The 26,668-nt window shown below is 40.9% G+C and overlaps 1 protein-coding gene across 1 annotated transcript in view; it reads right to left on the bottom strand.

Annotated features, from left to right (window-relative positions):
• The window catches only part of Hmg20a (high mobility group 20A), a 76,022-nt gene that overhangs the window by 6,472 nt on the left and 42,882 nt on the right, over positions 1-26,668 (bottom strand). Inside the window, exons 2-9 of the mRNA XM_055622127.1 lie at positions 23,171-23,263; positions 16,369-16,516; positions 14,145-14,357; positions 9,212-9,344; positions 8,269-8,300; positions 3,273-3,348; positions 2,179-2,394; positions 591-733 (exon numbers count right to left, since the gene is read on the bottom strand). Coding sequence (XP_055478102.1) covers positions 597-733; positions 2,179-2,394; positions 3,273-3,348; positions 8,269-8,300; positions 9,212-9,344; positions 14,145-14,357; positions 16,369-16,516; positions 23,171-23,259 — 1,044 coding nt within the window. The 5' untranslated portion in view covers positions 23,260-23,263 and the 3' untranslated portion in view covers positions 591-596. The remainder of the gene's footprint in view (positions 1-590; positions 734-2,178; positions 2,395-3,272; positions 3,349-8,268; positions 8,301-9,211; positions 9,345-14,144; positions 14,358-16,368; positions 16,517-23,170; positions 23,264-26,668) is intronic.

Genomic DNA, 26,668 nt, shown 5'->3' with positions numbered 1-26,668 from the left:
GGTGTGTGCTACTATGATGGGTTTTTTTTTTTTTTTAACTTCTTAAAATTAAGACGTGAATTGCTTCACTGAAGTTTAGTTTACTAAACTTACTTTACATCAGTATTTAACACACAACAGTCACACTGATACTGAGTGGTAAGTAAGAACATTTCTTACTTATATAGGATTAAATATTCAAGTTCCCATTAACTATTTATAAATTAGCACTATTCATCAGACAAAAGACAGATTAACAGGTGAATGCTATTTATTTTGTTCTGAAAACTATTTTTTGGGTGATTTCCATTAAAATTTCCTACAGAGTCTTCAAGACCCTTTGGAAACCAGTAAGGGGGGAAACTAGAACTGAGTTCCAACAACAAAAACCACGTTGCCTCCATTAGATCAGCCTGACATATGTATGAGAAACTACCCTGTGTCTGTTTTTCAGAATTACTGAGAAAGATTTCCAGCAAATACACAACAAAAAGTGAAGTCGGGTGCCACTTCAGTTACTTAGTGAAGTTCCAGCTTCCAGCCCCTGAGGTCTGAGGACACCCCGCTTTTGAAGATGGGCTGGCATCAATCTCTTGTCAGTGTGCACTTACCGGTGCTTAACGATCAAGCCTGTTCACAACCTCTCGGACCGTAGCTATGAAGTTTTCGTTGTCTTGGGGATTAGCTAAAATTATACTGTGCAATCTGTTCATGTATGAGTCAATGGTGTCCACTGTGGGAATTTCTCCACTTCCTGAAGTAAGATAAAGACTCAGTAAGATGACTTTCCCATGCAGTTCAGCTACACGACATTTAACAAATCCATGCCAATAAGGATCATGACACGAATGTGATTTGCTCTACAGAAAGATTTCAATTGCATAGGAGGGACTTTTAGACCTCAAAGATAGGAAGCTAATCTTCATATTCTGCCAGGGTTTGGATAAGAAATGTCCCCCACAGGCTTATGTACTTCAACACTTGGTTCTTGGTTGACGGCATTGTTGCAGGCGGTTATGGAACCAGGTGGAGGCTTCGGCAGGAAGTATGATACGGGAGAGGGCTTTCTGAGCTTTGTCCCACCTCCTGTTAGCACTCTCTGCCTAGTGCTTTTGGCCACCAAGCCTGCCACTTGTTGCTACACTTCTCCACCCTGATGGACCCCTCTACAACCATAAGCCAAGACAAACTGTCTCTTCGGTACGTCTCTTTTAGACATGATGTTTTATTACAGCAACAACAGCTAACTCATACATACTCTAAACCAGCAGTTCTTAACCTCTGGTAGCAAACCCTTTTTGGGGGAGGGCTTCAATGACCCAGGGATCACCTAAGGCCGTCAGAAAACACAGATATTTACATTATGTTTCCTAACAGCAGCAAAATTACAGTTTTATGGTCAGGGGGCCACCACACCATAAAGAACTGTATTAAAGGGTCACACCATTCAGAAAAGAACCACTGCTCTAAACAGTTGGGTAATATAATTTTATATGAGGAGTTGTATAACAAAAGGTTTGAGACTGCAAGATTTTTGCTGTGACTATCATCAAAATGAAAGTGTAGGTAAATACAAGTGTGTTTTCCTTCCCATTAAAGCACAAGTAAATACAGGGCAAACAGATTAGAAGAAATGCTCTCCTTAGGATTTGTTACTTGATCACCCAATGGTTCTGAATATCAAATTAGGTTTAATGGTAAGAAACAGGCTATAATAAAACAAAATTAGACAAAAATCTAAATAATCAGTGATTTTTAAAGTTTGGAGATTTTAATAAATATCAACATTTTGTAATATGTCTCATTGATTTTTCTCACAATGTAGCCCTGGGTATCCTTGAATTAGATCAGGCTGGTATGGAAACTCACAGAGATCCACCTGCCTCTGTGAGCCAAGTGTTGGGGTTAAAGGTGTGCACCAGCATGCCCAGCTTGTTTTGTTTTCTATGAGAGGATCTCTCGATACAGCTCTGGCTGTCATGGAGTTCTTTCTTTAGGTAGACCAGGAGGGCCTCAAACTCACAGATATCCTCTTGCCTCTGCCTCCTGCCCTACCCCCACCCACTGAAAATCTTGACAGGAATTTTTTTCCTCTTGGGAGACAGTTCAGCTTGTCCACATTATTATGAACATAAACAGCACCCCGCCCCCCCTGCCCCACTCTTCCTGACACTGAAAGTGTGGAGAGGGCGACAATACCAGGCAAGGGCATGCTGGCAAAGCTGCTGGTCAGCATCTGTCGCAGGGTCTCCAGGTGCTGCTGAAGGACGGTGTTTCGGCTCCGCTCCTGGATCACATCTACCTCCAGCTTCTCCACTGCTGTGCGCATGCTCTCCACATGCTTTTGTAGTGCTGCATTCCGTTCTTCAAACTCCATGTTGGATTTACGAAGCTGGCGGAGCTCTGCCTCACGAGCTGAGGACACATACCCGCCCCAGAACACACGTGGTAAGAGAAGGTGCAGCTGAGGAGTCCCAGTGACTCTTCTATTAAGTTCTGCTTAGCTGTCTCTCATTAGCTACCTCCTCATCTCCCAATTCTCTTTATGACACTCTAGATAGCAATTTCAGCAACAAAATGCCGGGCTCCCCAGAGCTATTTTAATTCTTAAAGCAACATATTCTATATACCAGACTGTAACAAACAGTGTCAATTCCCAGCATTTTGTTACATTTTGCTTTTTAAAATTGTGCAGTGAGAAGCCTGAAGGGCTACATAGGGGTATCTGGGAAAATTGGCTAAACAATGGGATCAGCTTTGTAATTTCTTTTCTTTTTCTTTCACTCTTAAAAAAAAAAAAAGATTTATTTATTTTTATGTGTATGGGTTTTTGCTTGCATGAGTGCCTGGTGCCCACAGAGGCTGGGATAAGCTCACTGGATTCCCTGGAACTAGAATTATAAATTACCACACGGGTTCTAGGAATAGAACCTGGATCCTGTGGAAGAACAATTAGTGCTCTTAAGCTTTAAGCCATCTCTCCAGGCCTCAACTTTGCAATTTGTGTTGTATTCTGGACTGCCATGTAAAATTTCATTTGCATAGAGGGTTCTAGGCTATGTAAAGCCACCATATTAGTGATTTATATTTATTTCTTTTGACCCAGAGGCCAAAGAAACTTTGGCTAAACTGCCCTCACTTCCTCTCACTGGTCACAGGGTGAAATGACAATCATTCTTTGCTGAAGCCCTCCAATGAGGAGGGCTATCAGACAGTGCTTTTGAGCAACCAGCTCCTGAGAACTAAATCCCCTATCAAAGACCAAAGAATACAGAAAACCCAGTAGTAATCACCTTTGCTGTGGTTCAGGAATTCTTCTGTAAATATAGGGATGTCAAAAACAGAGCGTTCCTTTACTTCTGCTTCTTTCTATGAATTAAGAACAAGAGTTAATTCTTAGCAGATAAATAATAGTGCCCAGGGCATAAGGATCATATCTTCCTTAGAGAAATAGTCGGTGAGCAGTAATCAGACCAGGAAAGCCTGAAAGGGGAATATATTTATCTCATTAGAATGGAACTTCATAGAAGTGAAGTAGTTAGTATTAGATTTCTTAGGTGTATGATGGCTGGGAAGTGAAGGACTTGCAAACAAACCCACATGCATTTCACTAATGAAGACAACAGAAGCCATTTCTCACCACAGTGGAGAGTTGTAAATGCACTGGGCAAGCAACTGAAACAGAATGTTTCCAGTTGTTCCTATGGGTTATGCATTTAAATACTTTCTGAGATGGGCATGTGCAATCTAAATTTGCTGAGTGGAGAATAAGAATTCTAGGTAGAGATCTGCCAATGAGCAATAATAATGGTATTCTGTTGATATTTCTATTTATGAAGGGGCAGTTTATCTGTGGGGCTCTTGTAGACTTTTCTTCAGACACAGGAAAAAAACAAACAAACTCAAGAAGCCAGAAATAACCAGGCTCTACAAATAAAATAACTCTAAGGATTATGTGAGACAGAAAAGAATAACAAAGCTCTAATTAATCCACCTATGAACCATTAATCAAAAGTATCATAAAACTGTAAATACTTTCAACCACAAGCCTTGAGAACAGAGCCAATAATATTTCAACTTTCTTTAGTTGCCATTTCTGTAATGAATTTATAGTTGAAGGTATAAGTTATAGGTGTTTTGTATTCAAAGTCTTGCATAATATAAACAGTAGAGTAGACCAAACTGTTGTAGAATCTGAAGAGTCCAAAACCTCTCAACAGGAAAGCAGTAAAACAAAACAAAACAAAACAAAAAACCTGGGGATTCATTCCTACCAAAACATGTTTAAGGTAAGAGATAAAAATGTATAAAATAAAGGATGAAATGCATCCTTTTGCAGCCATGGTGCTTCTGGTGGATCTACATAGGCTTTGTAATAAGACCCCGGCCCAAAGGGAAAAAAAAAAAAGTTTCTACTTGCTACCACTAACTTTTATTTTGAACAACAAAAGAAGTGGTTTGACTCCCAGTTGAAAAGCTGAGCAGTTCAGCTGTGAGGAAAGCTGAGAGCCATCTAACACTGGCGTTTGCCTAGGAAGGGGACAAAGTGTAGGACCTGTCTACTGAGATGGAAATTTAGAGGTTCACACTCATATCACAGCACTTGTGAGAGCTTCTCTCTATAAACCAGAGCTTCTCTCTATAAATGTTTACTTGAGAAACATTTCATTTCAGAGCACCTATTTTTTACTCTGTATTATTTTGTTTTCTTAGTGGAAGCAAGTTTTTCTACAACAATTTAAAAAGAAACAGCACGATTACCATTAAAGCTTCATGTTCTGACATGCAAACCTCTCCCTTAAAACAATTCCTCAGGTTCAATGACAACTGATTAATGTATGAGAGACTGATGCCAAAAGAGGTCTTAGCCACAGGTCTAGTAGCTGACCACAGATTGCAGGCTTACTATATATGTTAACTTTATTAGCTGGTTGTGACAGGAAAACTCAGACATACAGTCCAGCATCGTCATGGCACAACAGGTCCAATCCTAAGTCTACAAATGACTTAGGATAGAGCCTTGTAACTTCAGTTCTCTTACGTTGTTCAATTTCTTACTCAGCTGCACAGTGACCTCACCATGGGGCCCAGTGTTTGCCATTCAGAATGATAAGGAGTTGCTTGGCTCCCATTATCATGGCACAAAGGCCTTTTTCAAGGTCTTAACTCTCCTCAGAATGGCAATTCCATTCTATTCTTTGCCAGAATAGTCCAAACCCATCTCATCATGTAAGGGCAGAGGCTACCAACAGCCAGGTGCAATATACACAGCCCCTTGGTACAGATTCTTAGAAACACTAAAGCAATTAAATGAAACTGTTCAGTCTCTGTATGCAACAGAGAAATTCTACTTGAAGGAAGAGTGGTAATAAGAACCACCAGCACTCAGCCATTACTGAGTATATTATTCGACAGAGAAAGGCTCCTCCTGGGGGCTTGTATATACTAAAATACTCTAAGGATTGCTCAAGGGATTAAAATCGAAAGGATTCGATTACCTCATTGAAAGGGTCTAATTTGTTCAGCCTGAGTGTCATTTTTGTCATTTTTTATAAATTAAGGGAGAAACAAAATTATTGTTTCTATTTGGTCTTCATATGCAATGAGGACATTTTCCAGAGAGTAAAACTCACTGCCTCTCATGCCTGGTGGGCTGGTTTTTGATCTGAGAAGAGAAGAATACTCTTCACTTTGGATCTCCGTCTGTACACCGAGTGGAGGAAAAAGAGCAGTGGGCTTTCTGAACATAATCTATTTCAGCCTGTGATTTAGGGAGGCTCAGGGCCAGAACTACAGAGAGTATGCCATGCGTCTCTCAAGTGCCTTTTACTTGAGGACCATTCTTATTATCATGAGCCAGAATGCAGTGCCTTCTGCTAAGCAGAATGGCTTCCAGGAGAGCATTTGTTAGCTCTTAGATGCACTCTGCTGCTCCTACCCAGGCAACAATGACTTAGGGAATCTCAGTCAATTTAGAAATAAAATCAGCTTCTTTGCTATATGAAATTGGTAAATCTGTCTTCACTAGCATTGAAGTGACATCTCGGGTTTACATTAACAGTGTCTAGTTTATTCCATGTAGCATGGCACTGTGTTGTCAATAGTGGTTAACTGGGGTGCAGGAAGCTTAGGATTTAACTGCTCTACTGCATCTAACTTAAGTCTGTCTGTCTGTCTGTCTGTCTGTCTATCTACCTACCTACCTACCTACCTACCTACCTACCTACCTACCTACCTACCTTGGTTTTTTAAGATAGGGATTCTCTGTGTAACAGCTGGCTGTCCTAGAACTTGCTTTGTAGACCAGGCTGGCTTTAAACTTAGATATCTGCCTGCCCCTGCCTCCTGAGTGCTGGGACTAAAGGCATGTGCCATCATGCCAGGTTCAACTTTTAATTTTTTTTAAATTTAGTTCATTTTAATGTGTGAGGGCGTTTTGCTTGCATACATGTCCACATATCACGTGTGTGCCTGGACCCTACAGAAGCAAGAAGAGAGCTCTTGTGGGACTAAAGTTACAGATAGTTGTGAGCTACCTAGAGGTGCTGGGAATTAAACCTCTGCAAGAGCAGCCTGTGTGTCTGACTTCTGAGCCATTTCTCCAGGGCGCCTCTAACTTAACTTGAATAAACTCTCTTATCCTAGGCAAGCTAACCCCTTCACTGGTAAATTGGGGCAGCTGAAAAGATGTCTGAGGCCTTAGTATTCTAAGACAGACTGGATGCCTGTTCTATTGGGAGCCCATTTCACTCCTCAAAAGGAAATAAGTATAAATTTAGAATCCATGATGTTTAAGGTATTTTACAGGATGCATTCTCTTTCTATGAACTCACTCATACATCTGCTGAAACATTCCAAATATCATAGCACATATGAACATCAGAGGTCAACCTTGGGCGTCATCCTTAAGAATGAACCAGCCACTGTGTTAGTTGAGATAGTCTTTCTTTGGCCTGAAGTTGCCAGTTAGGCCCAGCCTGCCTCCACTTCCCCAGAGTGAGTATTACAAGCATGTGCCACTCTTCGAGGTTTTTTATGTGAGTGCTGGGGCTCAGACTCACACCCTCGTGCTTGCACAATAAGCACTCTACTGACTAAGCCATCGCCTAGCTTGAGCACCATTTTGCTTACATTTCCACGGCTTTCCAGTCATCTTTCGATTCTTACAGGAAAGTAAGTTTTTGTAGTTTTTGTAGCACAAGCATCATGCTAGGTAATATGACATTGGATAGAAAGGTAGAAACTAGATCAGGTTTGCCCTCTCAGGGAGGTTAGATGGAAGTGCTTGGAAGAAGTCTAGACAGGTCAGCTCAGCTAATATTACAGGAGAAGTATAGCAATTTTGAAGGTTAAAACAAGCTAGAAGTAGTAAACACAGCTAAGGAGGAAAGAGAACCTAACAGGGCTTTAAGGGGGACTTCAACTTTGAGAGAAGGAAATAGAAAGATGCAAACAAGAATGTCTGAGGAAGGGAGATTATCCTGTGAAAAGAACAACAGGAACATGGATTTGAGGCAGAGAAGAGCAGTACCTAGAAGACAGCAGAAAATATTTTTAAGGTGTTTGAAACGGGAAGCTGGGACTAATTAAGGCAGACCCTGATTGCTGAGTTTGAATATGATTTGGTGAGCAAAGATGAGTCCCTGACATTTCAAAACACAGAATGACCACAGATGATTTATAATTTTTGTAATCATATATTCAACAGCCTACATCTGTATCTGAAGCACATAAAAGCAGCATAGGCAAACATGTAAGATCATGTATTATACACACAGAAACATAGGCTTAAATTCTACTGATGGGGTTGAAGCAAACCAGCCAGAAGAGGCCAATAGGAAAGCGCATGCCAGTAAGATGGGAACAGGGAAGGAGGGACTGACCTTCTGTCAGCTGTGTGCTACTGACTAGCTGAGATGCATTTTAACCAGGCTGGAGCTCCTAAATAACACCTTTCTGAAAGTGGGATGACAGCATTTGTTGCTGATAAACTACGGCCAAGTTGCAGCTTCTAGCTGGCTTTCATTTCTGTGTCTCATTCTGAATTCCAACCATATTTGGCATTTAAAACTAATAAAATTATTAGACTACAGGAACAGATTGGGGTTAGGGATTGTAGTTCAAAGGCAGATTTATGACCTAAGTGTCTACCATATGTTAAGAACCCCCAAGCCAAAGCAACTCACTCAGTCTGAATTTTGGGATAAAAACTCTATACCATTCATGAACAGCATTAACAGCAATATTATTATAAATATATACGTGACAAGTAGACAGAAAGCTAATTACCTCATGATCATGAGTGGCCTGTCGGGCTGCATCTAAAAATATGAAATAAAGAAAACATTAAATTGAAAAAGTAACAAAACCCAAGTATATGCCAACCACAGAATTTGCTGGTATTTGTGGACTTTTACAACATATGATATTTTCATTTATGACACTATTAACTGTCAGTCAAATGGAACCCCATACCTTGAGAGCACACAATCAGACGTAAGAAAACAGCACACATTCTTACCGTTGAGAGAACAGGGTGGGAGGGGAGGTAGGAAACACATGCCAAAGGTCTTAGCATCCTAGATGTGCAAGTGTGGAGAAGATTCTGTGGCTAAGGAGTGACAGACCAGTGTGGATGCTGTGCCTTTGGTAGTGTCTCCTGGAGACGGGAGCCTGAAGTGAGACTTGAGAGGATGTCATGTACCATTTCAACAGAAAGAAAGAAAGAAAAAAAGATCCCATGAAGACATAGATGCTGTCTCTTATTCACTGTTGCTCCCTCAACGCCTAGAAGAGCCTGGTACTTAACAGAGAGGCTCAACAGATCTCTTTGAATTCATGCACAAATAAACTGTTGAATGAAGAAGGTCACAGAAGCCAAGAGAAATAGCACAGAAAAGGCTTAGGAGTATTAGGGCAATTTAGTTACATGGTTTAGAAGACAGACTTGTTTAAAGGTAGAGAAATGCCTAAGTTGGAAACTAGACGAAGAAAGGTAGGCAGCTAATAATGGTAGTTTCGGTACACCAGCCAGATTGATGATCTTAGATATGGCAAACCAATCAATGCCTAAATGAGAGTGATTCGATTCTGGTAAAATTCTAAGGTGACATCTGTAAGTGAATGCAAGATAATACAGAAATATTAGAGCCTCATCTTTCACAGTTGTCACTTTAACAGTTGGCTTCACAACATTTCATTACATATGATAAACTACATTTGGTTCTGATACCTTGCCTATGAGATTTGCCTTTCTGACGGTCCTGGGTTTTCCTACTGAAGACCTTGTAGGCCTCGGTCTTCTGATACTGTTCCAGTTCCTTCATGTAACGCTCCTTATCTCTGTCTGCTTCATCAAGGTAGCGCTGGAAAGGAAATGTGGGATTATTTTCAAGAAACTGACATTTTAGGTAAAATATCAATTTCTTTTTAAAAGAAAACAGTACAATTAAAACATAAAAAAGTATACAGTCAGTATGTTCTAGGAGAGAATCTGAAAGTAGTCATAGTATAGAGCAAAATCTTTCAATTCTAAATTAGTCAAGGGCTGGTGGGGTAGCCCAGTAGGTAAAGGTGCTTGCTATCAAAACTTGGACAACTTCAGTTTGATCCCTGGAATACACATGGCTGAAGAAGAAAACTGATGCCTGAAAGTTGTCCTGACCTCTGTACATATACATACACTCATAAAATAAATAAATAAAACCCATCATTTAGAGAATGAATGAATGAATGACTTTCTAGACTGTGTATTGCCTTTCCTAGTTTAATGAAGTTCTATTGAGAGCACTATCATAAAACATTCATGAAGATTACAGTCAACCATCTCCTTAGTCTCACAGATAGAATTTCATACAACCACTAGCTTTTTCAGAGGTCTGAACCCCATACAGGCACATATTCCCAGGGGAAGGTCAGGAATATTAGTTTGTTTCTCTATCCTCAACTCATTTTGAGGGAATGAGCTCATACCTCCATTGGCTTTTTCAAAAGCTAGATGAGTGGAACACTAAAGCTGGAGAACATGAAAAGAATGATCTCATCCTACGGGCCTAAAGGAGACTACTTTAAGAAAGCTTTAGCTGTATGCTTTGATCATTTTGCATTATTAATTATTTAAACAAGTTCATTGATTGTCAGGATTGTTTTGCTTAATGCCTTGTCCGTTTCATTCATCAAATTAGGTGTAAGAAAATATAAAGGGTGCTGCCTATAAATGACCAAACCAGATGCAGAGGTTATGTTAGAAATCTTTACCCCCACACAGCAGATATAAGGGATACCCAAATCTGGGATGAGCTAAGCAACAAATAACTAAGTACAGTAATAATTTATAAACCACTGGAAAAAGAAATTTATACCATAAGTTTATGATATGAATTATTTATGATCATATCATTAATAAGCAGAATGTAAGCGAGTATTCAAGAGGAGAAAGGAGTGGAGCTCCTGCATAGATTAGAAAGCCGAGGGCCAGTTGGGCAACAGTGGCACACATCTTTAATTCCAGCATCTGGGAGGCAGAGGCAGGCAGATCCCTGAGTTTGAGGCCAAACTGGTGATTGTGTGGGGAGTATTAGAGTATAAAATTTTATCATTTTGTAAACAATAATAAAGATTGTATAAGGTGAAGTCTAAGAATTTTTTTCTTTTACTTACTTTTTTAAAAGACAGGGTCTTTCTATATAGACCTGGGTGTCTTGGAACTCATTATATGAAACAAACAGTCTCAAGCGCACAAAGATTCTCCTGCCTCTGCTTCTCAGGTGCTGTAATTAAAGGCATGTGCCACCATGCCGGACTCTGGTTTCTTTTCAGATCATATAAATCTTTCTTCTTTTCTTTTCTTTTTTGAGTGAAGTTCTCACTGTGTATCCCTTGATGTCTTGAAACTCACTATGTAGATAGCCTTGAACTTGTACGAGGTCAGCCTGCCTGAGTGCTGGGGTTAAAGGTATGCATTGCCATGCCTAGCTACCACTACAGAAAATTTTTGATGTAAAACAAGTTATACATTTTAAAAATATCTCTCCATAGACTGCTTATGAATTATAAGGAAAATTTTACTATGTCAATAAAATAACAAGTAAGTAATAGAAGGACACAGTATGCCTGCATATATGATACTTTGAGGAGTGCATAACATCTGTCTAAGAATGTATAATATAAATCTAATCACAAGGAAATGTCAGATAAACAGAAAAGAATAACGTTTCCTTAAAAGTAAAAAACAAAAGCAAAATACCCATGTGTGTGAGGGTTGAGGGGGCAGAGGAGAGGTCAGACTAGAGAGTTCACACTGTCTACAAACATCAAAGTATAACTTATAAAGATAAAGCAACTCTGTGGAAACAGCCTGAAGAGAATTAACAAATATTTGACTAAAGCCAGCCTGGTATTAGGCTGAAACCTGCATGAAGGGATGCTGCTGACAGGAATGACATTATCTCAGCCTCTGAGTGTAGAGCACAGCATGATGTTAACCTAAAATAGTGAACTTGATGACTTTATCAGTTATGTAACAGAGGATCTCTATTTTTAGGAAAGAAGAACGTATTCTGGGATAAAGGGCCAGGATATATGTAAGTTGCCTTTAAATAATTTAGGAAAAAAATGGTGTGTGTATGTGTATTAAAGAGAGAATACATGTAAATGGAGGAAAGGAACACAATGTGTTAGCAATAGAGAAGTTGTTTAAAGGTTTGCCGGATGTTCTTTGTACTATTTTTATGTTGTAACTTTTTGTGCATTTCAAATGATTTCACAATAAAAAGTTGAGGAGCCTACCACAGAGAGCCTCTGAAAGACTCTACCCAGCAGGGTATCAAAGCAGATGCTAAGACTCATAGCCAAACTTTGGGCAGAGTGCAGGGAATCTTATGAAAGAAGTGGGTGACAGAAAGATCTGAAGAGGACAGGAGCTCCACAAAGAGACCAACAGAACCAAAAAATCTGGGCCCAGGCGTCTTTTCTGAGACTGATACCCCAACCTAGGACCATGCATGGAGACAACCTAGAACCCCTGCACAGATCTACCCATGGCAGTTCAGTGTCCAAGTTGGTTACTAGTAAGGGGAACAGGGGCTGTCTTTGACATGAACTCAGTGGCTGGTTCTTTAATCGCCTCCTCCTGATGGGGGAGCAGCCTTAGCAGGCCACAGAGGAGGACACTACAGCCAGTCCTGATAAGACCTGATAGAGTAGGGTCAGAGAGAAGGGGAGGAGGAACACCCCTATCAGTGGACTTGGAGAGGGATATAGGAGGAGATGAGGGAGGAAGGGTGGAATTGGGAGGGAATGAGGGAGGGGGCTACAGCTGGGATACAAAATGAATAAACTGTAATTAATACAAAAAAGTTGATCAAATACACACAAAACCCTGTTGTAACCTAACCAGCCAACAGTGGCTATCACTAGAGAACCACTGTGACTTCTGCGATAAACCATGTGCATGTGTTTAAAATAAAGATACAAAAATAAAATAACCTGGCACATCCAGCTGATGATCCTCTCGTTATAAACTGCTTTCTATTAGCTTGCTACCACAAACACAAAGCTTTAAATTGAAATTTAATTCCATCTCTTTGAAAAATTTTGAATTCAATTAATTCCCAAGACAGTATTTTTCAATTTGGTTTTAGTCTTTCTGGAATCCATTTTAAAGAGTGCAAGTTTTAAGAGTTTAAGACATAAAAGAAATACAGATCTTTCAGATGCCGGGAAATGGGCTTTTAATGCAAAGCCTGGCAGTCACAGACACCATCATCCCTTTGCCTCAGTGGCCTTTCACCAGTACATGGCTATCTTGTGCTTAACTCCCCTCCAATTTCTCTTACAAAGGAATTCTAGTTTTACTTTGGCAACAGGGTTAGTTTCTGTCTTAGAGGAGAAGGATCAAGCAGTTCCTGCTTTATTTCCTATAGTGGTTAAATTTGCTCGAACTCTAGTTAAAACAATCAGTTAAGCAATAAAATCTTTTTCTTAAATAAAATTCTTACATGAATTGAATTTTGGCAAATGATTTTTCCTCTCATTTTTATTCATGACTTTCATTTAGCTCAATGGAATATATTAGTTTGATAGATTTCTTAATTTCTTAATATTGAACCACTTTTCAAAACATTCTTCTGTGAACTCAATATACATATCAAATAAAAATGTAGCTGCTTTGGTTGGGGGTGTATTCTAGAGTCTTTTCAGCTTACAACCCTTAGGACAACGCCTCTTGGGACAACGTCTACTCACTGTGCTAGAGAGAAAACCCACAAGAATCCTAATATTCTGGTCTTTTCCTTCCCATATAGTTTCTGGTGGTTTTGCTGTTCCTGGCCTTGTAGAAACATAATTTTTGCTTCTGCCTTCCTCTTCCTATGTCCCTCTCCAGGGGGGGGGGGACCATCTTTCTCCCCTGTGAACACCAGCCACTGGGTCAGGGCATGTTAACCATCTGGCCTCTCCTTAGCCAGTCACAGCGACAGTCTTGTCCTGAGACTGCAGACACAGACTTAGGGGACGCTCTCCATGCCAGTACACATGGCCAGGTCACTGAATTCCTAAGTGTGTGGCACTGCTTAACTTGTTTTGCGACTCCAGGTCTCGCTTTAGCCAAAGTCTTTTCTTACTTTCCTTCTGCAATATTAGAGACTGAATCCAGAACCTGTGTAAGGCAGACAAGTGATCTGCTATGAGCTACCACCCAAACCTTTCTATTTAGTTTAAGACTCTAAGTTGCTTGGGTTAGCCTTGAATTCACTCTGTAGCCCAGAAGGGCCTTGAACTTGTGCTCTTTCTGCCTTAGTCCCCGGATATTCTGGTCTTCTAAGCACTGTGACACAACTGAAAAATCAACTGTTCCATCTTCTATGTTTTTTGATAGAAATCTTTAAAAAATCTATTTATTACATTACACATTCATATGTCTCTGTGTGAGTGTGTGTGTGAACATATGTCAAGTCTATGTGGTGCTTGTAAAGGGCAGAGAAGGGATCAGCTGAAGCTCAAGTTCCATGCAGCTGTCAGCTGCCTAAGAAGGGTGCTGGGAAATGAACTCAAATCCTCTGGGGGAGCAGTGAGTGCATTTGACCACTGAGCCACCTCTCTAGCCTCCAAATCATTTTTGAGATATGATCAAAAACAAGGAAAGGGCCAGAAGCAAGATTTGTCACCTGTTTTTCCTCAGGAGGCAGTTTACTCCACTCATTGCCCAACATCCTTGTGATTTCTGGAAATGGGACCTCTGGTCTCTTTGCCCGAAGCTGTTCTCTACGCTCGTTCATGAATCGAACATATCCTGTAAGGGGGGATTTAGGTGCATTGCTGTCTCGAAGAGGTTTCTTCCTTTTTCTCCCCTTGGACCAACCTCCTCGTTTACTTCTTTGCTATATAACAAAGCAAAATGAAAAACCAAAAATCAAACAATTATCACTCAAGTAACCCATCAACAACGGTAACAAATGACAACATCAAAAGAGGACAGGAGCTGCATTTCCCTAGGCCCTAGATAGCCAAAGCTCTCCAGATCAGCTAAGTACCAAGGACTACAGCACTAAGTACAAGTTTAGATATCTCAACTGCAGTCCCGCTCAGGCAGTGTTCTCTACCTGTGGGTCCATGACCTTTTCACAGGGATCCCATACTAGATATGGTGCATATCAGGTGTTTACATTATGATTCATAATAGTAGCACAATTACAGTTATGAAGTAGCAACGAAAATAATTTTAGCCAGGTGGTGTGGTGCACACCTGTAATCCCAGCACTCAGGGAGGCAGAGGCAGGTGGATCACTGTGAGTTGAGGCTAGCCTAGTCTACAAAGCGAGTCCAGGGCAGCCAAGGCTACACAGAGAAACCTTGTCTCAAAAAACAAAACAAACAAAAAAAGAAAATAATTTTATGGTTGGGGTCACCACATCATGAAGAACTGCATTAAAAGGTTGCAGCATTAGGAGGTTGAGAACCACTGGTTTCAGGCATCCTACTACAAACTAGAGAAATAAATGGCTATTAAAATTTTATTTTTGGATTCTAGGTGCAGTGGAGCATGTCTGTAATCCCAGCACTCAGGAGGCAGAGGCAGGCAGATCTCTGAGTCTGAGACCAGACTGGTCTACAGAGGGAATTCCAGGACGGCCAGGGGTACACAGAGAAACCCTGTCTCAAAAACAAAACAAAACAAAACAAAACAAAACAAAACAAACAAAAAAAGAAAGCAATGAAAAAAATTGCAGAATCACGTATTTTTCCATAGTCTTTCTTCTTGTCCTTCTAAATGAGACCTAGGTACATCATATTTTTGTTTCATAATTTAACAGATACACAGTCTATCAGCTAATGTATCATGAATACAGGAATTCTTATTTCAGAGAAGAGAAAGGTAAACATGATGCAAAAAGGGATACAAACATCCATGTCTTAATTGTATTACTACATTCCTCCACATATATGTGAATGGTGACAGTTCTCCATTTGGTAAATAGTATATTAGAGATTAGGTTTCCAGTTTTTTGTTTTACTTTTTGGAAATCTAGGAAGAACGAAGCTACTAAGGAGCTTAGGGCTGTGGCTCAGTGTAAATACACTTAGCATGAATCCCCAGCATTATATACCCACACAAATACTACCCCACACCCGCAAAAACACATAACAAGTCAATGAAAAGCTACCAGCATTCACTATTATCTTTAAAAATGCTAATGAGGTGAATGTGAATGAACAAACTAGTCTTTTCACACGAGAGAAAAGAAAAAAAAATCGATGTTATTCTTTTTTGTCTTAAAATAGAAGAGTGCAATGTGATCAGTCATCTATAACCGAGTCTGGAGGTCCAAGAAGGACATGACTGCAGTGCCCACACTGAATCCTTGTGCGATTTAGGGAAAGATGGACCCTATGGGAGGGGACAGTCATTAAGTGACGTGGCGCATGTGTGGCAGGGCTTGTGAGCAGCTAAGAACAAGGGCGTGAAGACTTCTCCGTAGTCACCTAATTAAAGCATTCCCTCACAAAAAAAGGATTTGTCCAGGCTGAGCACGGTGAGCACGGTGAGCACATCTGCAATATTAGCATGCAGCTTGGATTACCTGAGACTCTATTTCAAGATAGCAATAACAATAATACATAAAAACCAAACAACACGACAAAACAACTCCTGAGCACTGTTGAACATTTCATAGGCGGTAGCTATATTTAGTCAGACTGAGGCCAAATAGATTCAATTTGTCTCTGTCATTAAAACATTGATGTGGCTCTAGATATGACAAGAGATACGTATGAGAGAGCTGGGTAAGGTCAGCCCAGGAAACTAAGACATGAGACGGCTCACTCAATAACTCCTTGGATGCCTGTTGCCTTGGCAGCTCCAGAGGACGGTGACAGGAAATGTTCGCTTACCTCATCTTCATGCCTTTGCTCACTGCCCTCTGCAGCATTGGAAGACTCACTCTGAAGCAGCTGGCCCTGGGAGAGGTCCTCCACAAATTCTGGGTTGTTGGTGGATGATGCGGCCGCACTGCCATACAGACCTTCGGGGTGTGTTAACCTGGGCAACAGGCAGAAGTATGCATGTTTAGCACGGAGAGCAGCAAAAGCTTCCTTTATCAGGCTGAGGATAAATTTTCCTGCCAGCAAAAACACATGTCAATATTTGAATTATTTCTACCACTGCAATCTGCATAAAGTATAATGATGTTTCTACAGACATCTAGGAAAACCAACTCTAATCTCTGTCCACAACAATGGCCTCTCCTCCCAAGATAGACTTTATGTTTCAGCTCTGAGCATGCGACGAAGCCTGGCTTTTATACGCTACCTTTCATATGTTTCCAGTGTGATGAAGGAAACACTAGTAATGGACCAGAAGAATAGGGGTTGTCCAGGTACTTTGACTCTTACCATAAAGGAGCTATTTCTTAAAGAGTATAGGAAATAATTTTTATGGAATATAACGCAGACTTTAATTACTTGGATTATAGATTGAATGATAATCAGATCATTTGACTATCTAATAAGTTCAAATATAATTTTTTTTGATGTATTGGAGATCAATCCCAGATTTTCATACATGTTATGTAAATGTTCTGTTTACAACCCAAGTATAAATATTAATTAGTTAGGCAGATCTACTATTCTCCTTCCAATAATCTATTCCTAATAAGTTCTTCTATGAAGTGGACAAGAAGGGGACAGATTATGGATGGCTGAGCGTTAGACTTGCATATGCCGGTAAGATATTTATTTATCTTTTTGAGGGAGAGGACTGGAAAGGTAGGAGAGGCGGGAAGACAGATATAGAGTAATATCCAGTTATTACTCTGAAAAAATACACACTCCATAGGACAATGAGCAGTAATCACAATGCAATCTAAGTACTACAAGAGGTGTTTATAGAAAGTGTCATATGAGGCAATGGAGAGGGTCAGATGAACTATGGAAGAGGCTGTTAAGAAACATTTCACAAAGGAGGTCTTGGAAGATGAACAGGCATTCATCAGGTAACAGCATCATCCCAGGCAGAACGAACATGGTCTAAGATAAAAAGAGTTCTGTTAAGACCTGTGCAACATATTATGAGCTTACATAAAGGCAGGATGAAAAGCAGAAACACAAAAGACAAAGACAAAGAAAGTGGAGATTGGAGTGAACGTAATGAATGAAGGAGCACAAATAGTCAAGGGGCAGTAAGAGTCCACGGTAAATCCGACGTGTCCAGGCAGTGATTAGGTACTTACATTAATCATGAGCACAATAGGGTGTATGGATGAGCAGACACACATGTGAGACAATGAGTTTGAGATGCCTACAGCATAATTAAGTGGAAATACCCTATAGACAACTGGAAAACATGTCCCAAGATACTGAAGTAGGGATATGGAGCCTGGACCACCATCTTCTGTAACCAGGCAAGCCTTCCAGTGATAAGACTGGGCTATCAACCCAGCCATAAAACTTTTGGCCTACAATTTGTCCTCCTTGCAAGATGTGATGGGGCAGAACTTGTGGGAGTGGCCAACCAATGACTGGTCCAACTTGAGAGGGAGACCACGCCTGGCACTGCCTGGACGGCCAAGAATCAAAGGCTGAAGAGCCCACAGACCTAGAATAGAACCAAACATGAATGGCCAAAACAGAAAAAAAAGTCAATGAAATGATTCCTAATGACATTCTGGCACAGACTGAAGCTTAGCCAAACATGAATTAGATGGAGCTTGGGGAACCCACAGAAGAAGGGGAAGAAGGATATTAGAAGTCAGAAGGAATGGAGGCCATCAGGAGAACATAGCCAACTGAATCAAATAAGTAGAACTCATAGGGGCTCACAGAGACTGAAGCAACAACCAAAAATCCTGTATGGGTCTGAGGTAGGTTTTCAGCATGTATGTTTATGGTTGTGTAGCTTGGTGTTCTTGTGGGACTCCTAACAGTGGGAGTGGGGGGTGTCTATGAATTTTTTGCCTGCTCTTGGGACCCTCTGCCTTCTACTGGTTTGCCTATCTAACTTTGATATGAGGGTATGTACCTAGTCTTATTATGCTATTCTGTGTTCAGCTGATATCCTTGAGAAGCCTGGGTGTTTTTTTTTTTTTTTTTTTTTTTTTTTTTTTTCCAAAAAAACAGAGGAGGAACAGATCTGGAGGAGAGGGAAGCTGCAGTGGGGGAAGAGACTAGGAGGAGTTGAGGGAGGGGAAACTATGGTCAGAATGTAATGTATGAGAGAAGAGGTGTGTTTATGTATGTATGTATGTATGTTCTTCTAAGAAGTGAACAAGAAGGGGACAAATGATGGATGGCTGCATGTGCTAGTAAGTTATTTATTTATATTTTTAAGAGGGAGGTCTGGAAGGTAAGAGAAGCAGGAAGACAGATAATAGAGTAATATTCAGTTATTATTCTAGACAAATACATACTCCATAGGACAATAAGCAGAAATCACAATGCAATGTCATCAGCTTAAAACCTCCTGAGTTTTAGCAGCTGGAGTGATGGCTCAGTGGTTAAGAACATTGGCTGTTCTTCTAGAGGACCCGAGTTCAATTCCCATGAACCCACAAGGAAGCTCACAACTGTTGTAACTTCTGTTCCAGGGGATCTGACACCCTCACACAGATATATAGTCAAAACACCAGTGCACACAAAAATGAATGAATTAACTAAGACAAAACAAAATAAAATTTCCTGAGTTTCAAACATTTTTCTTCCAGCAAAACATGTAAATCAGGTTAAGAAAGAAGAGCAACCCCCAAAATTCCTGACAGACACAGGTAGGTATCTGAAGGGAGTATTGATAGGTGTCCATTGCTCCTAGCTAAAGCTAACAAACTTTCCATTTCCACCCTTGATCTCACTCTCCTGACAACTCAAGGGCAGACTTTTAGCAATTCTGTCTTGTCTGGCATCACAAGTTCTTTCTCCTACAGGATTTGTACACTCTGTTGAAAGTGTGTGTATAATTCTTAAGCAAAAGGAAACAAAAGAAAGATACTGTCTTAACTTTCAGTGGAGATCTTCATTTGTTCTTTCCTCAACAGCTAACGCCCTGGAAAGAATGGGTTATACTCACTGAAATCAATTGTTCCCTGTTCTCTCTGAAATGTATTTCAAAGGAGATGCAAGCTTACAGCTCTTATCTAGGCCACCAGTAAATATTGTGTGAAATGCAATGTCATTTCTCAGTCCTTATCCAGTCTACCAGAGGACCTGGCACAGCCAGTCTCTTCCCATCCCGTGAACCCTCAATTTCTAGTTCCCCGTGTGTCTGTTTATTCTGCTACCTCTCAGCAGTCAATGATTCTGGCTGATTAGTCCTTCTGTCTGTCTTCCAGGTGCTGGAACCTCCCAGAGCTCAGGCTCTTTAGGTGCCCATCCCATGTCCCCCATCCCAACCCTGCCTCCAGAGCTCATTCCTTTGGTGACTTTTATCTAGTCTCATGACTTTAATATTGCTAGATGCTAATGATCTCTACCTTTTCTTTCTAGCCTAAACTGTCTGGAACTTCAGAACCTGATATGACATTGCTTGATTGACATCCCAGCTTAGCGCTCTAACAATCACCTTAAATTTATAGTTTTCTGACCAAGCTTCCTTCCCTGAACTGTTTAGTTCCTCCTTCTAAGTTAGTGGTGACTCCAAAACCTGCAACTGTTTTTGTCTTTTTTTTTTTTTTTTTTTTCCTTTTCACACTGCTCATCTGGTCTTGCTGGCAAATCCTGTTTGGTCTATTATCAAAACAGCTCTAGAATTCCATACTTCTCGCTAACTCCATTCCCACATCTCAGAAACACTCTAAGAAGTTTTTTTGTTTTTTTTCTTCACAAGCTCGCCAAAATTATTCTTTCAAAGTTATGAGTGATGTTCTTCAGGCCCCTCTCTTCTCAATTACTTCCAGAGTTTACTGTACAGGTCTCCTTGCTCTAACCCTGGCTCCCTTCACCCCACTGGCAGCATAAGAGTCAGATTAGTAAGGAGTCAGTCAGATCTTATCATTCTCCTCAAACCCTCCAGAGTGTAGAGTGAAGGTTAAAAGATCTCACAGTCCTGCATGAAGACCCTTCCTACTCAGAGTACGGCCCTTAGCACAGTATTACTTGCAAGCTTGTTAGAAACACAGCCTTAGCTCAGATTTCCTAAATCACAATCTGCCTTTTCATTTTTTGAGACAGTTTCTCTGTGCAGTCGTGGCTGTCCTGGACTCATTTTGTAGTCAAGGCTGGCCTTGAACTCAAACAGATCTGCCAGCCTCTGTCTCCCAGAGTGCTGGGATTACAGGCATGAGCCACCATACCCAGCTAAGAATCTGCATTTTAGTAAGATCTCTACAAAATTCTTAGGTACAGTGAAGAAGCATCATAGAGTCCTTTGTTGCCCCTCATCCTTCATTCTGCTGTTTAAACCACACTGCCTTTCTGGCTACTTCTGCAGGGCAGTAATATCCTTCATTCCAGGCTCTTGCCTTGATTGCTTCCTCTGCCCATAAAAAAATCTTCCTTACATAATGACATTCGAATGACCGGACTTCTTTTTGGGGAAGGGGCACATACTTAAATCACATTCTCATGATATGTTTTCTTAGCTGCTGTCTGAAACTATACCCCTAACCTTCCTAACCCTCCTACCTACTACACTCAATCCACAGTTCTTATCAACAAAGCGGGCATTCCACTTACTCTGTTTAGGGTCCCATTTTTCTGTCGGAATCTGAGCTATAAAAGGACAAAGAAGACAAGCGTGGTGGCCCATGCTTATCATTCCAGCACTCATGAGGCAGAGGCAGGAGGACTGCCTCAAGTTTGAGGACACCTTGGTCAGCAGAGTGAGTTCTAGGTCAGCTTGGGCTACATGGTGAGATATTGTCAACTAAAAGTAAAAAAATAAAAAATAAAAAAGACTAAGTTTGTTGCTTCTGTTGACCTCTGTTTTTGATCTAATGCCTGAACGTTCTCTGTTATACAACTGGAAGAAAAATGTTATTGTTTTGAGAAGGATCTCACTATGTAGTCCTTGCTGGACTTTAACTCACAGGCACCTGCCTTCCTCTGCCTCCCAAATACTGAGCTTAAAGGCATGTGCCACCCTGCCAGGCCAAAGTAAACATTTTTTCCTAAATGAACTAATCTAGGAAATAGGGAACCTTTATAAAAGTCTTGGGGAAGAATTTCATTTCATTTCATTTCTTCTGCCAGTGAAGTCAAAAGGCAGATATATTAATGAGGTGAGAAATGAATGTGAGGCAACAAAACAGAATTTCATAGTATGGGTTATTTTTAAAAGAGCTTTAAAGATTAAAATAATTCATTTTAGGGATTAGCTAGCACTTGAATCTATTAGTGAATATATTTCTTCTTTGGCAAACAGCTTCTAAATATCAAGAAAAGATAAAAACCTCAAGTGAATCCAGGCATAGTAGGGGCAGGCCTTCAATCCCAGCACTCAGGAAGCAGAAGCAGGTGGATCTGAGTTCCAGGCCAGATTGGTCTACAGAGCAAGTTCCAGGACATCGAGGGTTACACAGAGAAACCTTGTCTTAAAAAAAAACAACCAACGGCTTGGTGTGGTGGCACACACCTTTGATCCCAGCACTTGGGGAGGCAGAGGCAGGCAGGGCCAGCCTGGTCTACAAAGCGAGTCCAAGATAGCCAAGGCTACACAGAGAAACACTGTCTCAAAAAAACAAAACAAAACAAAACAAAACAAAAACAACCAACCAACCAAAACCACACAAAATCCAAACCAAAACAAAAACCCTCTCAAATGGAACAGAGAATTTCAAGGTAAGAGGTGGACACTGTTATTAACTTTTCTCTGAATTCATTTATAAATTTGTCCAACGATCCCATGGAAAAGTGATGGGAGAAATAAGAAGCTGGCTAAAGCTTCTAAGCATCTTATTTTTTAACTAACAAAGTGTATTTTTATTTGTATGGGTGGTTGTGCCTGTATGTATGCCTATGCACACATGTATGGCTATGTATACGGTGCCCTCTAAGGCCAGAAGGCAGCATCGGATTCCCTAGAACTGGAGTTGTAGAAGGTTATTGAGCTGGGAATGTTGGTGCTGAGAACTGAACCAGGCTCCTCTGGAAGAGTAGCCAGTGCTCCTAACCACTGGGCCATCCCTCTTGCTCTAGCTTCTAAACATCTTAAACAAAGAATCATATGAAAACAGTAGAACTTGAGCTAAAAATGGCTCAGGGGTTAAGAGTGCTTGAGGATCAGAGTTTAGATCCCAAAACTAATGCAAATGCCGGGACGAGCCCTGTGCACACCTGTAATCCCAAGCACTGAAGGAAGTGGACACAGATCACTGGGGCTTGCTGGCTAACTCTCTAGAGCAAAAACTACTGCATATCCCACTTTTGCCTGTTAACATGCATGCACAAACCACAACCAAGTGTGATCTTTGAGAAAACAAATAACTATGGCAGTTTACAGAGAAAATGCATTTGACTGCTTGAGTATTCTGTGTGACATGTATTTCCTTTGACAGACTCACAGTGCTGCTGTACCAGTTCACAGGGACCAGAGTGCTGGCAAACAGCTGAAAGTGCATTACAAAGAGGTTTACAGGTCTCTGAAAAGCTCAACAAATGCACCTTATACTCTTATGGTATAAAGCTGCCTCGTTAGCGCCTCATACTTTGTCAGAAACTGTGTTTTGAAGCCTCTGCAAAAGTCCGATGTCCCAAAGCTGCTGCTTACCCAGCTGCAGCCAGATCATTACTCTCCTTGGAGCCATCTTCATCTGCAAAAAGGGGCGGCAGGGCAGAACTAGTCATCAAGTTTTCCATCTCCCTGAAAGTAAGAGATAATCATAAAAAAATTAATGGCTTAATTACTTCTGGTTCCATTAGTTTCAGGGCCTGCCTTTCTTAGGTTTATTACATCAGCAACAGAATGGAAACTGACCTAAACATTTGTTTTCCTGATTTGGACAGATGTGGCTAAAGGGCTTTTAACTGTGGTCTCTATCAACCATCCAGAGTAGAAACGAGGTGGGGCTATCGAAATGGCTTAGTGGATAGGTAAGAATGGCAGCTGTGCAAGCATGAGGACCAGAGTTTAATCTCGGCACTTACATGCAGAGCTGCAGTGTACTTATAATTCCAGTGTGGAGAGATGGGTCAGGCAGGAGCCTCAGGGGATTACTGGGTGGCCATGCGGGCTAAAATAAAGCAGTATGTTAGAGATCAATAGAAAAGGACACCTGATGGTTTTCTCAGCCTCTGGAGGCAGGAATGAATGTGTACATGCACATACATGTGAATACACCACACACATACATACAAGTAAATTAAAACAAGTCCAGTTTTAATAAGCAGGACATGCTTTGAAAAATCTTTATTCTCTACAGTGCTCTTTAAGAAAGTAAAACAACTTTCATTTATTGTTGTATGAACATGACATGTCTGAAAAGGGTGTGGTGTGGATGTACATGCACCCGTGATTTATATGTGGAGGTCAGAGGCCCTCCTTCCACTGTGAGGTCTGTGTAGCAGGTATTTTTCCCCACTGTGCCATCTCCCCAGCCCTTCAAAAGTATTCACTTCCTGCAGCGATCTTAGGTGGAGTGAACCAGTGGCACTGCAACCTCGAGCAGTACTTCACCAACCGCTTTAAGCTAAACTTTCCCCATCGTAGACACAAACAAAAACTGCTGACTGACAGAGCTAGTGAGGGAGCAAGCAGAGAGGACTTCATAAACAGAGTAGGGCTAAGACACTAAGTGTCTGGAGTATTACTATATACAGTATTATTGTTACAACATTGCCAGCTCTTACTCCCTCATGAATCATGCTTGGATTAAATGGTGACAAACCAAGCCCTTCAAAAAGGAAATAGTGCAAAGGAAGTAGAGGATGGAAGGCATACTGATGTGGTTCTGAGTCAAAGAAACCACACTTCCAGGTCAGAAACATGCACCACTTCACTGTCATAACCCACAACATAAATAGCATGCACCTGGGTATAGGAAACAGCTCAGCTTAATTGAAGAAAACAAATAAATCACAGGAACCTGAGGTTATCGGACTGCAAGGATAAAAGGACAAAGTGACAAAGAGAGTAATTTCATTTAGCATATCTCTACAGAGAAGGATTTTTTCCTTTCAAGGTTTACCACCAAGGGCTTCACCCCATACAGCTAAAAGCAGCAGCAGCCAATTCATCAAGAAAGTGATATTCACACAAAACATTCAATAGTGACCCCAAACAGCAGCCCCTTAAGTGGAACTGCAAAGCACTCAAGAGAGAAGGCCTCAATCGGTGGGCGAATTGAGAGGTAAACGCTGGGAGCTCACAGAGGCCCTTGGCAGTCCTCTCAGTGCCGCTGTTAAGGGGCTCTAGTGAGGGGTGGGTAAAAGCGAGCACAACAGCCACAGTGAGCCAGTGTTCATCGGGGGAATTAGGAAGAAACTGCAGCTGACACCGAACCACATTCTCAATGTTCAATGCAGTGGCTTAATTCCCAAACACTAAAACTGATGCTTTTTTTCTTGTTCTTACTTAACTTCACTTCTAAACTTATTATTTAGCAGACCAAGGTCCATAAATATCTGAATGTGACAAAAAAGCCTCTCTGTATTTATCTTACGAACTATGGCACACAGAGCATAGAAGGCAGAATAAGGCATTCATGCCACATAAGGAAGGCTTGGAACCATTTTCAGTTTCTTCAAGACAAGGTATTTACAGTGGAATGGCTCTAACAAGTACTACAGAATTCCGCTTGTTTCTAGAATTATCCCAACGCAAATGTCCTTAAGTTTGAATCCATATAAGACCAGATGGGAGCATGGGCTTTTAGGGTTACCAACACCAGTGTTAATGTTCATTTAACCTGGTTCCTTCCCCATAAAAACAGATACAAATACACAGCCTAACAGTCAGTCACCAGCTTCCAGCCTAAAAAGAACTTGGCTGAGTTATTTCTCAAGTGTCCCTAGAAGTCATTGGTCTTTCAAGAACCTCAGAATTGGGCATCTGAAGCTTTTGGCATGGCTCCCACATCTCAAAGAGGATCTATTATTTGGTAGGGAACAAATGAAGTGTTTTTTCGTTCACTATGTCAACATGGCACTCTTAAGAGTGTTCCCCAGATAGCTTTAGTTTTTAAACTGTAGGGAGACAGCTGGATAACACAACCTTAACAACATATAAACAGACCACATAAACAAAGGAAGTTCAGAGAACACCCCCTCCCCCATGCTTTCTCTTAAGTTTGTATTACTCAACCCATATGGCTTCAGATACATTTTCTCAGTGTTACTGAGCAGTCAGGCCCCTCAGAAATGAGTAATAAAGTGGGTGGAAGATAAAGGGGCCAAGATCAACAAAAGAAGGAAATGAAGAAAAGTCCAGTGAAACCCAGAGACCTCTAAAGTAGTTCAGTAAGTTGGAAAATAAAATGATTCTCAACAATATGGCTTGGATCCCATGGGAATGAGCTTTCATCTGGTCCATGAGGGGGTGATTCAAACAGAATCATGGCACTAAGCCACTGAATGCCAGAAGCCCTCAAGTGCATCATCTGACCCTGATAATGTACCAGTACAGAGGTCACAGTGAACTTTACAATCCCATGCAAGGCATTTAAGACATTTAATGAATGCTACTCTGGAAGGAGAAAGAAATGTGTACAAGGGCAAAGCAAATACACAAATTTGCTTCTTTGCTGCAGTTTACATAAATATCATGTAAGATACTTCCTGGCAGAGGGACCTAATCAACTCTTCTGGCTGTAGTCCTAAAAGAATCCTATTATTTTTAAGCTTACACTTTGAACTGAGTCTGCACCTTAGCTTTGGAAGCCCCCAGACCCCCAAAACTCCACCTCAGCCAAGAGCCAACTTAAGATATCTTAATAAACAGTCTTTATCAGCCATACTAACCAAATATTCTTTTTGTGGGAATCAAGCCATTAAGGGAACATGGTTTTTGGGTATCTGGAGAAATGGCTCAGTGGATACAGTACTTTCCCTACCAAGGGGAGGATCTATGTGGCAGCTGCTTGTAATCCCAGCACTTGGGAAGATGAGACAGGATTCCTGGGGCAAGTTGGCTAAGACAAGTTGAATCAGTGAGATCTGGGTTCAACTGACTCTGTCTCCAAAAAAAAAAAACACCAAAAAAACTCAAAAAACCCCCAAACCAAACACACACACACACACACACACACACACACACACACACACACACACA

Source organism: Psammomys obesus, unplaced genomic scaffold, assembly GCF_907164565.1.
Source record: "Psammomys obesus unplaced genomic scaffold, mPsaObe1.curated_primary_1811, whole genome shotgun sequence".
Lineage (NCBI taxonomy): Eukaryota > Metazoa > Chordata > Mammalia > Rodentia > Muridae > Psammomys > Psammomys obesus.
The sequence above is the reverse complement of the archived record's forward strand: the minus strand, read 5'-3'. Positions and strand labels throughout refer to the sequence as shown.